The following is a 17,384-nucleotide window of genomic DNA, read 5'->3' as shown; positions in this document are numbered from 1 at the left end:
TTTAGTATGATCTGCGGCCCTTGGAAAGAAAAAAATCCACTGGAGATCACTTATAAACTAATTATGCTACACACACTTTTTATGTAGATAGCTGTTACACTGTTTTACTAACTTAATCATATACAGAAAACTCACTAAGAGAACAAAATGTAACTTCAACAAATTATAGTTTTTTATCATTACGTCTTGGGAAAAAATGTTTGAACAAAACTTATAGATGATAATATAATGATAGTCATTTAGTTGAATTCGAACTACAATGTAATGACATTCACTTTAAACTTTTACTACTAACATGCAATATTTTGTTAAACTACAAAATAAAATTAATGCTTGGCTAACTATTTAAGTCTTGCTTTAAATAAATCAGGAATAGTATATTTTAACTGATTACTTCATCGCAGCAGATATTAACATTTAGTATTACTTTTGGTTATCATTTTTTAGTCTTTTATAAGGGGTGATCTTTTATTTTGTTGCTTTGATCCAAAATATCTTTACAGTGCATTCCACTACAGTTCCCACACATAGATGTGCAATCGAACCCAGCTTTACGACAGCTACAGTTTGTAACACAACACACAATGTTTTACAGTTACATGATATTAGTAGAAGTTCACTTGGTGATTGTCATGGGCTTACGAATCTGTCTGTTGCTTGAAGTACATTGCCAAGCCTATTTTTCTGCAGGAAGTTTTAAACCTAAATAAGTTTAAGTAAAAGTTTGTGTAAAAGCTCCCTAAACTTAACTTTTGATTTAGCAAAACCCACACTAACTTTTGACACCCCTCATCAACATCTTTTTAGAGTTGACCACTAGATTAAAACTTGGTTATGTTTTAAACTTCCCCACAAGAGTGGGACTGTCAATATTCTTCAAGCAACAGACTGATTTGTAAGCTAATGACGAGTTAAGCTCCTCTGCTCCAAGTGAACTTTTCCAACTGATATCTTGCAATTGTAAAACATTATGTGTTACAAACTAATATTAAACGTTAATAATAATAATATCCACTGCAAGGAAATAATCAGTTAAAATATACTATTCCTGATTTATTTCAAGCAATACTTAAATAGTTAGCATTGACATTATTTTGTAGTTTGTAACAAAATATTGCATATTTGTAGTTAAACCTTAATCCATTTTCAACTAAATGTCCATCAACATATTATCTATACATTTTGTTCAAATGTTTCTTCCCAAGACAGCTATAAATAAAAAGCTATAATTTGTTGAAGTTACTTTTTGTTTTTGTAGTGAGTTTTCTTTGTATATGAATGAAGTTAGTAAAATGGTGTAACTGAGCTATCGACATAGGAAGTGTATGTAACAAAATTAGTTTATAACAGTGGTCTCCAGTGGATTTTTTTCTTCCTGAGGGCCGCAGATCATACTAAAAACGTTCTTGCGGGCTAGAGCACAAATGAAATTTCAAAATATTTTGCTAAAATACGAAATACTAGGAAAAATACGAAAAAGGAAAGAAAATTGCAAGCTAATTTTTGTTATCTTGAATACTTGATCTTTTATTACTTGATGCTCCTTTTGTTAATGCAACTGATTTTTATATATTTGGCTCCAAATTTGTAATATTGTCATAAATCTTGCTCTTTGAATTGTAACATTTAATGAACGGGCCACGCAGGTCGGATGTGATAAGTAGTGTATACTTTAAATACAGTATAACTTCAATTTAACAAAAACATTTCCCTGTTCCTTAACAATAGTTAAACAGAGGTTATACTGTGCTACCATTCTGTATAATTTAGCTTACCCCTAATGACCTTCAATGACTGGGCTATGTGTGAAACTGTCCATAGCATTTTAATTCCACTTAGCAGTTCACAAGTTAGGTGACAGGCCATTTGCCTGCAGAAAATAGGTATATTATACTTTCATTTGGTATGCATTCGTCAATATTGCCGTTATTTGCATTGCTCATAATGAAAATGTTCAAACACAAGGCATGTTTTTAAAGTAAGTACCATTTTGAAATTAAAAGAAGAACAAGTACAGATAGAGCAAAGAAATTTACTGGACAAAAAATCTACCATACTTACGCCATTTTTCTACATTGCTCCTGTGATTTTCCAAGCATTTGTCATAGAATGATACATGTTTTCGTATACCTACTCGTAGAAAGTTGCCCCCTGTGTAGTCAACTATGAGGACTCTTACTCGACTTCGGCTGGGACGTTTTTGAACATCCCCAACTTCGCTCGCAGCAACTTCCATTTATTCCGGCTTCGGCTTCTAAAGTCTTCCCTTGACGGCCAATAGCACAATATCAATGATGAGCTCAGAGGACATGTTACCCCACGGTTGACTACACAGGCGGTAACTTTCTACAAATAGGTATACAAAAATCTACCACGCTATGAGAAATGCTTTGAAAATTACGGAAGCAATGTCGAAAAATAGTGTTAGGGTGATAGATTTTTGTGCAATAAATTTATTTGCTTATCTTTTTATTTCAAAACGGTACCTATTTGAAAAACATGCCTCATATTGTATTCATTAAGAGCAGGGCAAAAAGGGTAATGACATAATTATATACAAAATAAATGAACAAAACATGCATTTTCATTTCATGAAGCATAAATTAAGTATCAAACATCTGCTAAGATAGTGTATTTTGTCACTACACTAGTCTGAGTAGGGTTAAGAAATAGCTGTTGCAGTGCATAGAAGCCAGTACTGCATTATAATTTAATGTTTGCAGCCTTTCACAACATAGTATTAATTTTAAGAAGCTTGCTGGTGGAATTTCTTGTAAAGCTTAATTAAACATTTCTTTTTCTCCCACAGGGTAAAACTGAAGAAGCCATGGAAAGTTAAGTTGTAAAGGAAAAAAAAAAAAAAAAGCTGTAAATAAATTATTTTAAAAACTTTCTTGCAGTTAGTCAACCCAGGATGTATATTTATTAATAAAGATAATAATAGCAAATACATGTTTTGTTTTTTTGTAAAAATATTTACATATATACACAGAATAAAATGCGGAAATAACTTTTGAATTCAATTTTAAAAACTGCACTAACTGTTGCAATGAAAATTTTCAAAATCATAAGTTATTAATATCACTGATAAAATTTTAGAATAAATTATTCCGATTTACAAATGCAAAAAAACATTTCACTGCTATGTTTCCATTTCATCTTGCGAATCAGAAGAAGAGTCAAATTCAGCTTCCTTTGAATCCTGTTCATCCTCTTCATCTAAAGGATAATCCTTCCTTAGTTCTTCGATGAAGTCATCAACTTGTGGCTCCATTTCTTCATCTTCAAATCCAAATTTTGTACCAATCTTTACAAATAAATATGGTCCTTTAAGTACAAGCATATTAATGACACTTTTCAGAAGAAAAAAAAAATTATACCTCTTTGGCTTTCTGGAAGTAATAATGAGCATTATATTTGTACTCTTCTCCATGCATGTAATTGGCCAAACCTAGTAGGTACCAGAACTCGACGTTCTCGTCATTCTCTGCTAGCAATCCCTCCAATATTGTTGTAGCCTCCTTCAAAAATTTTGAATGTATTAACATCAATCTAACAAACTGTACAATCAATCTAACATCAAATCAGTTAACAGGCATAAAATCAGAAAAAAAAAAGAAAAAACAGCATAAATTTTAAACTGCTCCTTCCCCCTTCAAAAATATACTTTATACAATTTTGATTTAAAAAACTGGATACCACAATGGAAGAACTTGTACCGAAGAAGAGTGGTGCATTTTCTTGTTTCAAGCTTGTAAAAGCCCATAAGTGCAATAAACCAGACAGCCCAGTAATCACATCCAGAGACTGCAGTTTTGTTCTTATTAGAACTCTTTAGTCTGGAATAGTGAATAATGAGCTGGAGGCAGATGTCATCTCATTGAAGCTAAGAGAGCCAGTAAACTGGCAGATAAAGTGAATTCATCTCGCCAGCGAGTGTCCCAGCATGGTACAGTTTGCCTTCTGAATTGAAGGCAAAGCTTGGGTAAAACGTACTTCATACAATGTATCATTTACGTTAGAGCCAAGTCTAGGGTACTTGCACAAAAATAAATATTTTATTGAAATAGCATCAAAAATCTGCACTTAAATGTGACACTGAAAACTCACTTGGGGGAACATTCTAATTATTAATACCAGTACTGTTACAATTATGCAAACAGAACTTGGGAAACAGTAAAAAAACTCATTCATAACTTTTTATCAACTTCAACTCATCTCCTAAATTTACATTAATGTTCCAGAAGTATTATGATCATACCACGGTGCCCCTGAACTAGACCAATTTAATCCATCAAAATGAGGTTTGGATGTTTCTGTATATAAGTAATTCTAAAGCCTTTTAATAAATCATAGTAAAAATTTAAGGACAAAACATCAATACAAATAACCAACAATCAAAGTCAATAATAATGCACACTATTCATTATTATATTCTACTAAAGAAAAAAAAGCACTATGAGTTCATAAGTTTCACTGTGATGTTACCTCAAACATTTCAACCTCTATCAGTATCTTGCTTGTTTTTGTTCTGCTATCTTGTCCAGGTAACACAATCTAAAAAAAAATAATTTTAAACACATTTTTAACCAAATTAAAAGACAAGTAGATTTCTAAAATCATTGAATGATAGATCATTTGTAAATACAAATGACAAAGTAATTTTTAAGAATGAATGAATAATTGTAAATACACTTTACAGCAATTAACAATGTATAATTAACTAGGCTTGCCAGGCGTCCTGGTTTGACCGGGACAGTCCCAGTTTTCAGACAAAATCCTGGTGTCCTGGCCGGTTTACTTCATGTACCGGAAAAAGATAAATTTGATTGCAATGACCAAAAACGTTTAAAAAAAATAATAATTTTTAAGGATTAAAGGATTATTTAGTATAATTACTTTATCATTTGCAACAATAACTCGTAAAATGAATGCCGGAACTCTGGTGTCCCGGTTGAACACTTCAGAAATCTGGCAAGCCTATAATTAACCCCTCTTCAATAAGTGTATTACTTTGTTTTCTAAATAGCGTACAAACTTTTTTTTTCAGTATTAACTACTGCAATACAGAAGCATTTCAATAATACCATGGGTAGATAGAGCAAGTAAACTTCAAAGTATTACAAATAAAATTGTTTAAAGCAGTGCTTGAATTTTAATTGATAAAAAACATTGAAAACAGGCTTTTGAAAAAAAAAATGTTTCTTTAAAATGTAAGTTTTTAATTAGCATGATCCTGTGATGATACATGTGAACTTTTTGCTATTCAAGAAAGCACTAGTTGAATACACCAATTTCCAAGAAGCAGAGAGAGCTAGCAGATTAGTTATCTTTAGCAACTCTAAGGCTGTCCTTGACTCATTTGCAACATACGCAGGTAGCCAGAACAAATTCTCAATTTAAATAAGAATTGCCTTAGGTAGTGGATTTCAGCACATGTTGGCATTGCAGGAAATGAGAACACTGATACCTTGGCAAAGGATGCAAGAGACATTGACACAGATTCTGTGTCACCCTAAATGACATCTCAGTTGCAAAATTTAAGGTCTGGGTAGGACAATCAAGACTAAGCATCGAATCAGCAAATTAAGTACCAATAGAATCCATTACAAATACATAAACAAGACTCGGAACAAAACACTACTGAGGAATGAAAATTCAGAAGGTTGGTACTAAAATATATCTGAACTGTAAGAATTGTAGGGTCTGGTGGGGGAAAGTGGTCAATGGGGTAAAGTGGTCATATGTCAAATAAATGACTATAGCTTGGAAATAAATGTTCGAATGAATGTGAAAATTTTATTTTACGATAGGGCAGTTAGAAACTACATTTTAAATACAAAATTTCACAACTGGCAAAATTTTATTTGGTAAAATAAAATAATTTGTGTGAATATGAAAAGTTTCAAAATCTAAACACCTCTTTTAACTTTCTTGGAAAATTTTGTTTGTTAGAATTATGAACAGATTGACTGCACAGGAAGGTTCCTACATGTCTCAAGAACTCTTACTCATTAGTAGTTAGCTGAATCTATTTTGGTTGATTTTTTTAGAACAATTTAAGTAAGATGGGGTAAAGTGGTCATAATATTAGGCTTAACGAACATTGTCCTTCTAAAGTCACTTAATCTTTAAGTATGAGGCAGACATAAATGAAACATCAATTTCACTTAATATGTATTGTTTTTACAGTAAAAAGGATTAAATATACCAGTGTATGCGTATGCATACGCATATACTCGTGTAGGCACGTATATATACGTATTCACATAAATGCACCAATAAACGCGTAGTATATGGATATCTGCAAGTATTTTTTGTTTATAAAGATATACGTTCGACTATACACGTATATACTGTCCGTTCTCGAAAGCGAAGACTACCACTCAGGACAGATTCCATTTCAAAAAAGGGGCTATAGGTTGAGGATGGGCAATTACCACTCGCACTTGCTGTCTTTGAACACGTTATTTTGCTCCTTTTACTTCCGGGTTTCCCTCCCTATTTTGATAAAATCACAGCAGACCTGACGCATGCGCAAATTGGCGCTAAGTCTCGGATTAGGAAAACGAACAGTACCCGCTTATACTTGTATATATACGAACACTTATATACTCAGGTAGACACGTATATACGCGTACATACTCAAAACTCGAGTGGACACTTACACACAAGCATATGATATACATGTATACAGGGTGAGTTTAAACTATTGGGAAAATTCTTAAAAGATGTAAGAAGGGAGTAGAACAAGCAAGAATCATAAGAAACATATGGTGACAAACACAACGCTGACGCGCTACATGCACGCAAAGTCAGAACTTGAGGGATGCAAAACAGGTCACAAATTTATTACACAAATACAATTTTACGCAACATTTTAGGTCTTCGAAAGTGTTAAAGAGATTGATGAAATTTGGGGCCGGCTGCTGTAATACATGCGCCGCAATCACAAAGAACTCTCTGTTGCAACAATGAGACTTTTGAAAAACTTTCATCAGCCGCTGTGCCTTTGTTGCGATGCGTGTATTAGAACTACTACAGGCCGTAACTTTAACATCTGCTCTAAATATTTCTTAAAAACTAAAATGTTGGTTAAAATCATCTTTTTTTTCCAATGAGGGTGTATAAGAGTCCCACCTGAAGAGGCGTCTGAGCCATAACCAGACCTGGTGCACTCCCCCTACAATGCATCAGTCTTACATGTGTCACCATTAAGGCCCTGATGCATGTCACTATAGTTTTTTTTAACGCCCAGTTTCCACCTGGGGGAGGCACCTGGGCTCTCTTTGATGCAAAATTGCACTAGGATTTTAATTTTGCCTAGGGATTTCTAAGCCAAACGAATACCCTAGGGATCTTTTACATGCCGCATAATCACACGACATGATGATTTTCTGCACCTCGAAAATCCACCGACCGTCATCCCCACAAACATACAAAGCCAGCGCCTAACCATCTCGCCACCAGCCGGGTCAAGTAAAAATCATCTTTGTGTAATTAATTTGTGGCCTGTTTTGCATCCATCGGTTTCTGGCTTACTGTGCATGCAGCGCGTCAGCGACCATAAGTTCATTACGATTCTTTGCTTCGTATCCTCCCTTCTCACACCCCTTTGATTTTAGCCCCAGAGCTTGAATTCACTCTGTAAGCATACATGTGTATTAGGGGATATACCCTTGTATACATACATGTACTGATATACATGTAAGTGAACATATATACGTCTATACTGGTACATAATGGTGTTTACGTGTAAACATACTTGTAATACTCGTTACTTCCATATGTATGTACGTCAGTAGGCATGTACCAAACACGAACTAGATGTATCCACGAAATAACTCGTGTATATCCGTATATGTATGTATACCTATATATGCGTATATATGTCTACTATACACGCATATACTCAGGTATGCATGTATATACTTGAGATACAAGTGCATACACGCATATGATGTTTGTTTATACGCGTATATACTCGCGTAGACATGTATACTGTAGGTAATCACGTATACATGATCATGTATACCCGCATACACTCGTGCATATACTTATAACTATAAAAATAACCGAAATATACAAATATTACGGTTATTTGTAACGGTTTTGCATCTATTTTTAACTATGACCACTTTACCCCATACTATGACCACTTCCCCCACCCCATGGGGTAAAGTGGTCATAAATACATATGGAAATGAAACTGTTATAAAACTACTTAAATCAATAGAATTTTTCTTGAAATTCTATGTATTGTGTTCTTTAATAATGCAATGTAAAATAACAACAAAAAAAGTTGAAGTGTTTTAAAGAATTTATTGTATTTAATATCCACCTAAGTTGAAAATCTACGATTTTTATGACCACTTTACCCCACCAGACCCTACTGAATATGAACTAAATATAGCACATATTTCCTGCCTCACCATCCAGAGGAAGCTCCAGCAGGCAACCAAGAACCCACATTTCTATAAGGAAAATGTAATTATGTAATTCAGGCACCCATGACCCCCCCCCCCCCCCACAAAAAAAAAGACCTCTTTAAAATTTTAGTGGTGGTGTCTGCCATGACAATGGTGGGCACAGGGCATCCATGCATTCAGCTCCTTGTATAAAATATTTAATAGCCTTTCTTAATCAGGTACTTTCTTGGATTTTCCAGCTCTTCAGTTGAAAACTTTATTTTGTCTGAGTAGCAAAGAAGGTGTTAACTTTCATTTCATATTTATGAAGATAGATGGGACTAGAATTGAAAATAAATTTGAAAACTAAAGTAAAAAGCTATGAATGCTTTTGTTCTATGTTCTTAATGGGTAAAAATTATAAATATGAAAAACCACACTGCTCGATGCTTATTTTATAACTTTTATTTCCTTAATACGTGTTTCAGGAAACATATAAATATTTCGCAACCTTATGTTATTTTCAAAAACCCCTCCTTTAGAATTTTGCTGGTACTTTAAAAACCATCAAACAAAAAAGTGCTGTAGTTTTTCATTCATTAACTCAGCACAATGACATGGTTCTATTCATAGATAAATTCAACTGTCAAACTCCATGTTCTGCATGGTTGGTGAATTTTCAAGAATTGCATGATAAAAAAACAAAACATCTCAATAATTACCTCCATTTCATTACTTTCTCCATCACGCATTGCTTCATGTTGGGGCAACCATAATGACAGGCTCTTTTGAATTGCTTCTTTAGCTTCCTAAGAGATAAAGAATAATATAAAATCAACAAACAGGTAAGGTTTCATTCCCTCTTAACTTCTGCCTAATGTACAAGATTCGCCTTAACTGGTGAAAGAAATTTAAAAATGAATTAAACAAAAAAGGTTATTATATACAGTTGCTTTTATGTTTTAATTTCAAATGCATAAAATAATTTACAGTTTGACCATGGATTATATGGAATTGGCAAACGTCCAGTAAAGAGAGTCTATCTGAATGAAGGGGACAGGTAAAAAATTTGATGCACATGTTCCGCTCATTTGAACGTGACTCTGCTAAGTTTCGAGGCTAACATACATCTGCAAAAGCTGGCTTCTCTGGAAAAGTAATGGATGTGTCTATTGCCGCCTTTAAACTGGAAGTTTGCCTTTCCATCTAATCAGTAGTCAAACCGGGGTTGATTGAATGAAATATTACATTTTTATTTTGCATTAGTAGGGGAATGTGGGGGCAAAAGTAAAATGGTTAAGATGACTGAGTTTTTTCAAAATAAACAAATCAGATATTTGTTTTGAAAATTACATTACATAAAGAGAACATTGTATTTTATAATAAAACTTGCGTTGAAACAGCGTTTTTTTATTATTGACAGTAAATTTGAGCCTTCAAAAAAAGAAAAAAGTGAAAAAATTTTCACTTGTTTTTTTTCATGGGGCAAAGTGAAAAATAAAATATTTTTCTAATGAAATATTTTCTATTCGATTATAAAACATATTTTTGATTAAAAGAATCAGTAAATAAATGGTTAAATGAATAAATGAAAAGATTCTGAAACAATAAAGAAATAATTAAATGAATAAATCAATTAATATGTGAAGAAAAATAAATGAGCAAGTAAAAGAATGAATTAGAAAATAAGTGAATGAATGAATGAATAGGTGAATTACTAAATGAAGGAATGTAAAAGAATTAATAAACGAAAACGTAAGTGATTTGTATTAAATGAGTGGGTAAATGAAACAAACTATTTCACTTTGCCCTGTATGTACTTGACTAATTGTACAATTATTTTAAAATACAAATAAGCTTAATATTGACTAAATTAATACTGCATTGAATATTAGGAGATCTCAATTAATATTTTTAATGTTAATAGCCAGAACTTAATCATTTTATAGTAACAAGAATAATATTTGACTAACAACAAAATATTACAATATGAGTATCAATTTTTTAAAAATTGCCTGTATTACCAAATACTTTCATCTTTGGCAGTATTTTTTTAATGACTGGAATAGACTACATATGGTACTACATAGTTAGAATAATACCAGATAAGTGGAGCTAAAAACAAAGTAAATATTTCTCCATTTCACTTTGCCATGCTAAAAAATATGCTAATACAATCGGTATCAAAAAGTACAATATCACCCCCAGAGTTTTTATTAAAAAAATAAATTATAAATATTTTTACGATTCCCCGATTTTATGTCCCCCGAATCTATGTTTTGCATTAAACATTTTTTTTATCGGGTCCCCTCATCAGTTTCGTTGCTATGTATTTCCTGTAAGTTTTTTTTTTAACTCAGTCACTTGAGAAACGTAAAATTGGGGATTCGCTGCACATGCATTGAGCATAATCTGCCTAGTGCAAAATCATTTTTTAACATTTACATTTTATCAAGAACGAAGTTTTAAACTAGTTGTTAACCTAATAAATCTTCATTTCTTAAACTGTCTTGGCAAAAGACAAACTTTGCTTTTTTACTTTGCATTTAATGGGGGTTTTTTTTCCCCTATAAAACAAACTATTCACCTCACTTTTAGATTTATTATATCTTCTAATTACTTCATGGAATCGATGCTTACCTCTCTCCGGTTTCACAGAAATTAAAATTTCTCATATTTGAATGATACCTTACTGCAGCTATTCAACATAATGGTAAAAAATTCAAAAAAATGAATGATCAGAAGGACTTTAAAATTGAGCTTGGATCTATCATTTTTCTATGCTATCATATATTAAAATACATAATTATATTTTAAAACAAAAAATAAGTAAATACAAAGTGTACTGTTTTCTTATTATTACTAAAAGATGTGTCAAAATCGCCAATTTACATACTGCATAAATTTGAAAAAATTCAACTATGCTGTGTTGCAAATAAGAATTCAGCAGATAATTTTTTTTTCAGCAGAACTACCTCAAGTCTTTCTCTAATAAGATGAAAACCGGCAAAACACTGGTAGGCATCAGGATTTGAAGGATCCACTTTCATTGCATAATTTTATAGCACTTGCACAATTTTCTTCTGCATTTTCTTCATCACTAAAGAAAAAAAAAATTCTATTTTTTTTAGACAGTAAAGCTTGAACAAAAGTTTTTGCATTTACTCAAAAAAAAAAAAAAAAAAAAAAAAAAAAGCATGTGTTTGGAAGTTTCAAGCCAAAATTTCTTTTCACAAAAAACTCATTTGCAACACTGCGTAAAAGAAAGGACAAATTTCAAAATTATTTCACCAGTTGCATTCATAGTAAACTTTCATTAGCAAGTATTTATCATTTGTGGTACATAATCTCTTTTGTTGGCTCATGCTGCTTAAGTCAAATAATGTTTAAATCAGAGTTTCCCAAGCTGTGGTCAGTGGACCCCGGGGGTCCTCAAGTCCATGCCAGAGGGTCCGCAGTGCTATCTAGCTAAAACCTTAAATGTAAGGAATTGAGATTGAAGGACTAGTGACAGTATTTTAATTCAAAAAGAAAGCACATTTATGAGGAATAAAAAGATTCTTGCTGAAGTATATGCAGAACGCAGTCCCCCCCCCCCCCCAGAACTCAACCACACTACACATTAATTGATTTTGTATGTATAACTTAACACACTTAAACTAGGCTAACAGTGTTTTGTTCACTAACTTCAAAAGTTCATTTTTATTAGTAAATTTGTTTATAGAAATTTTGAGATAACATTTTTATCCCTGACTGAATTTCAAACAGAATTTTACTTCTATAATTCAAAATAATAATGTAAGAAATGAAAATCAGACAAGAGCTCTGAAAAATATATAGAACAATGAATAAATAAATTTAAAGGAAAAAAAAATAGATTTCACTGTCAAATCAATCTTGTGAGCGCCGGGGGGGGGGGGGGAGGCTGGAGTCCGCGAAGTTCATTATTTTTCCGAAGGGGTCCGCGGAGGTCTGAAGTTTGGGAACCTCTGGTTTAAATCAAGCAATTCTACCGTATCATTTAGTAGTATGATTTCTTCACCCAGAATAGAGAAGTCTTTTATCTTCTTTACTAATAATAAAGCTGAAAGTCTCTCTGTCCGGAGGATGTCTGTAGGATGTCTGTGACGTGCATAGCGCCTAGACCGTTGGGCTGATTTTCATGAAATTTGGCACAAAGTTAGTTTGTAGCATGGGGGTGTGCACCTCGAAGCGGTTTTTCGAAAATTCGATGTGGTTCTTTTTCTATTTCAATTTTAAGAAAAAAACTATGATAAATTACGAAATTATCATAACGTGGAACCGTAACATGGGCACAAGCCAATTGGCGAGATACGAAATTATCATAACGTGGAACTGTAACGCGTTTACAAGCCAATTGGCAAGAAAATTCGCCATACATTATTTGTAAATATACAGGCGAACCAAAAGACCTTTTAATTTTTCTATTACGGGCAAAGCCGTGCGGGTGCCACTAGTTATGAATAAAAGGAAAATGTGCTCTAAAACTTGCAGTAAAAATTTGACTTGCAAGAATCAGCTTTTTGTCTCTAAAAATCTGACAATTATTATCCGACACTGCGTAAAAGAAAGGACAAATTTCAAAATTATTTCACCACTTGCATTCATAGTAAACTTTCATTAGCAAGTATTTATCATTTGTGGTACACAATCTCTTTTATTGGCTAATGCTGTTTAAGTCAAATAATGTTTAAATCAGAGTTTCCCAAACTGTGGTCCGTGGAACCCCGGGGGTCCTCAAGTTCATGCCTATTGCATGCACGAGAATCACCGACAGATGTTGAATACTAATGCTTTAACCAACAGTCAAAACTCAAGGGGGAGCTTAGTTGGGAGGCTTAGTTTTATCAAATTCTTTTAGATAAAGCAACTTTTTTTTTTTACAGAATAGAATATTTGGTTCGCTCAAAAATCACTACAAACATTCAGTAGAAATACTGAAAAATTGAGTTGCTTTTTATATTTAAAAATGTGTTGTTTCAGTAATATTGTCATTAAAAGGATGTTTCTAAAATTTGTTTTCATTCATTCTTATATTGTCAGGGTTCGAAAATATCGTGATAGTTTTCGAAAATATTGAAAATATCTAATGTTGATGTTTTGATATATATTGGATATTTTGATACCTATTTGATATTTTCAATCAGCACAAACTAAAGTCTTCAAAATGGTAAATGAATCCTCAAATCACTCTTATTTTCTTACATTGTTATTACAATATGTAGACTTAAAATGCTTCTTTCATTATTTATATCAAATATTTCATTTAATTTTTTTTATCAATTTTAATGGAGTTCATTTAACATTAGCTGTTGTACTCATTTTTCTTCTGTTAGCCGCTTTGACACAGTTATACGATTCAGAAATAAAAAAGTATGCTTTAGTCGGTGCACAGTCATAAGACATTTTCTTTTTTTCTGACCAACATATAATATTTAATGAGGCACTTTAAAATTGTTACATTACTAATCATGTTATGAATATAAAATAAAAAAGGAATATTATATTACTTTGTTACATCAATGATGTATAAATACATCATAAAAATATAGTGCATAACTTTTCGGTTATTTTTATTAATAAATGAACAATATTACAATGATTAATATATTTTTTGTACTGAAAATACCATAGTTGAAAAAATAAATATCAAAATATCACGATATTTTCAAAATAAATATCGGATGTATATCGTGATACATACCATAATATATATTGACTGATATATATCGGCAAACTCTGGATATTGGAAATAATTTTTTTTCTAGAGAAACTTCCTTAAAATTTTTAGTCTGCTATACAATGCATAAAAAAAAAGGATAATGTAAAAATTTTGTGTTCTATTTGAAAACTTTAATTTAAAAAAAAAACAATAATTTTGTTGTTTTACTTTATAGTTAAATTATTTACCATATTTGTTCATGTATGAGCTGAAATATTTGGTACAAAAAATGAGATTAAAAGCTTGGGGGCCTACTTATAAGCAGTGTTACACTTACAAAAGGTGAGCAGTGAATTATTTACAGTAAACTATCGGAATAGGGTGGCATGGTAACCACGAATAAGCGAAAACTGCGGATAATCCAAATAACAGTTAAAAAACGATACTACTGTATACAATAGCTAAAAAATATGAATAACATTCCCACATACATTTAAATTTTTGCTAAAAACATTGCTACATTCCATCTACTAACATTGAATGTAAAAAAGATAAAAATGTAACAGCTAAAAACGAACAATAACACAATCATAAGTTTAAAAAACATTTAATGACCGTTAAAAAAAATAGTGAAAAGACCCACGGATCCGAACAGTGGATAAACCCACCACCAATAATCGGGAGTTTATTGTATTTTGAATAAATTTCTAGTTAAGAAATTTTAGAAATTGCAACTTTTCTTCTTTTCCTTTTACCTTTCTTTTTATTGCATTTTAGACCAGATTTCAAATTATCCAACCAAATGATTTAAAAAATGAATTTAAAAGTCAGTTTAAATGCGAAAAGCCCAAATTTGAGTTTAAGTGCATTGGAATAAGAAATAACATTTTTAATTAACATGATCTTTTAAAAAGTAAAGTGATGGGCACTGAATTTTCAACATAATTTTTATCAGTTAAGATAAACATTTAAGAAAATATACCTACCACTAAAAGTTTAAATAAAAAATTTAAAATAGCATTCAAACTATAAGATTAATGTATGGAAAAAGCAAGACTATAAATAGTGAACTGCCATTGCAACAAACTCTAAGGGACCAATAAAATTTTTCGTTGTAACGGAATGACCTTAAAACTTTATTCATTTTAAAATGTTAACTTTGCAAATCTACACTCTAATGTGAATAAATATGCAACATTTACCGTTAATAATGATCTAAAATATAATTAAACACAATATTTATTCTGAAAAAACAAAGAGGAAAATATTGAACACTGACATTTTATTTTCATTGGTTGTCTTTAGAAAAAGTGTTATTTTCTTTCGTACGAGAGATTTATTCCCAGAGGATATTTTAAAAGATTCTAATTTATGATCCTTACTTTACTGACCACAAGAAAAGCAGAAATCTTGCTGACTTCTTTTGCAAATTCGCATTGTGCCTCACATTTGGCATGCAGAAATCAACTGTGCATCGCTAAACAATGGCCTTAGGTGTCTCATATCAGCTTACGTTTCAGCATGAGCTGATTTCCACCTTGAATAGCTCTGTTTCGAAAGTACAGTTGGATCTTTCATGTTACGACTTGTAAAATCAGTTTTTTGATTTAAAAAAAACAGCAATAAATACAAAATACTCAAACTGACGTTATTTTGTTGTAATGAATTTTTGAAAAATTGGTTTATTTAAAATGAGGGTTTTTATATATTTTTTCAATGGGATAAAAAATGGGGCCAAACATTTTGTTTGTTGTAGCAGATATTTCTTGTATCGGTACTTGTAACGAGATTTCACTGTACATATATATCTATATCTATATATATATATATATATGTTACAAAAAATATATTAATCAACCATTCAAGGTTGTAGGGTGGTGGGAAAAATGAATTTTTATCATAGTAATAATCAAAAAATTTACCAACAATCTGTCATATAAATTTCAGCAATGGAACAATATGCATCAGATAAATTTCTTTGCAGGGAAGGTTTATTCTTCTCCTATAAGTAATAAAGACAGCTTCATATGTAAAATTGATCACAAGAAAAATTGATCCTAAGTGGTCATAAAAAAGTAGTTCAGCACACAAATAAACGTTTTCATTTTATGTACGAAGAAATTGCAAAAATGTATTTTTGCTTTTACATGACTTAAAAATAGGACAATCACTCATTATAATACAAAATTTGAGAAAAACATTAAAAATTGTAAAATTTGTTTAAAAAATTTTCCAATTATTTATTTAATGTATCACAAAACATTTATTCATTATACATAAATGCAGAGTTCTCAAATGATTATTCGGTCATAATTATTCAGGAAGGTGTGAAGATTGAGCACTTATTGCAAACCACAAATTATAACAGTAATACAGTCAAACCTCGCTAGCACTAATCCCCTTATGTGAAAATATCGTTTAAGGTGAAATATTCTTTCGGTCTCGTGAGTTAACAATCACTTAATAATTTATCAGATAAGATGAAATACATGAAATGTGGGTAGCATGAAATAATTTTTATGGTCCTACCCTATGGGCTACGGAGTCGGAAGAGAAATGATCGACTCCTGACTCCTTAATTTTGGACCATCCGACTCTGACTCCAAGTCCGGCTTTTTTATTTATTTATTTATTTTTCCAACCCTCCCCCCCTCATGGGAAGGGGGAAAACTCCTAAATAGAGATTGTCTTTTTTTATGAAATTTTCGCATTATATTTTATTGTAAACCTAACATGTACACAATGTTAGAAATTCAATTTGAAAATTAAAGTATCCAATATTTGCAATTTCTAAAGTGAGAATACTTTAAAACCCCACTAAAAAAATGAATAGGATTAATTTGCTTCCCTTTAATGTTTAACAAATAGATGTTGCTCAAATCTTGGGTTTTCAATTTTTGAAAGCTGTAACTTGAGCGATTTTTTTTTTGCTGAGTTCAAAAACTTTTTTTTGAGAAGGGGGCTGTCCTACCCCCCGGATTATGCCCATCTGATGGGTGACACCTCAACTTAATTTCAGTGTTTAAAAAATTGGAATACTTTAATTCTGAAAACATTTCCTAATAACAAATCTTAAATTTAATCTTAAAAATTTAAACAAAAATATTGCACTATATTGCGGAGAGCAGTCGGTACATGTACGTCTGGAGCAAATTTTACCCAAAATGCGGCGGTTACAACTTTGTAAGAATAACTTTAACTATACCTACATTTCTAAGCTAAATTTTTTATTTTTATTTTAGTGGCAGCTTTAGAATTAACCTTAATAAGAAGATTTTTGGATTAACTACAAT

General features: G+C 31.6%; 2 protein-coding genes across 2 annotated transcripts in view; one reads left to right on the top strand and one right to left on the bottom strand.

Annotated features, from left to right (window-relative positions):
- LOC129233526 (ribosome biogenesis protein WDR12 homolog) overlaps window positions 1-2,951 on the top strand; it is a 57,250-nt gene extending 54,299 nt beyond the window's left edge. Inside the window, exon 13 of the mRNA XM_054867538.1 lies at window positions 2,810-2,951. Within this exon, the coding sequence (XP_054723513.1) occupies window positions 2,810-2,839 (30 nt within the window). The 3' untranslated portion in view covers window positions 2,840-2,951. The remainder of the gene's footprint in view (window positions 1-2,809) is intronic.
- Window positions 2,952-2,969: 18 nt separating this feature from the next.
- Window positions 2,970-17,384, bottom strand: part of LOC129233527 (uncharacterized) — a 32,736-nt gene continuing 18,321 nt past the window's right edge. Inside the window, exons 5-11 of the mRNA XM_054867539.1 lie at window positions 16,014-16,093; window positions 11,475-11,508; window positions 11,384-11,443; window positions 9,131-9,217; window positions 4,489-4,557; window positions 3,381-3,521; window positions 2,970-3,307 (exon numbers count right to left, since the gene is read on the bottom strand). Coding sequence (XP_054723514.1) covers window positions 3,143-3,307; window positions 3,381-3,521; window positions 4,489-4,557; window positions 9,131-9,217; window positions 11,384-11,443; window positions 11,475-11,508; window positions 16,014-16,093 — 636 coding nt within the window. The 3' untranslated portion in view covers window positions 2,970-3,142. The remainder of the gene's footprint in view (window positions 3,308-3,380; window positions 3,522-4,488; window positions 4,558-9,130; window positions 9,218-11,383; window positions 11,444-11,474; window positions 11,509-16,013; window positions 16,094-17,384) is intronic.

The sequence above is a fragment of the Uloborus diversus genome, unplaced genomic scaffold, assembly GCF_026930045.1.
Source record: "Uloborus diversus isolate 005 unplaced genomic scaffold, Udiv.v.3.1 scaffold_500, whole genome shotgun sequence".
Lineage (NCBI taxonomy): Eukaryota > Metazoa > Arthropoda > Arachnida > Araneae > Uloboridae > Uloborus > Uloborus diversus.
Note: the sequence above shows the minus strand (reverse complement) of the source record. Positions and strands in the feature narration are given on the sequence as shown.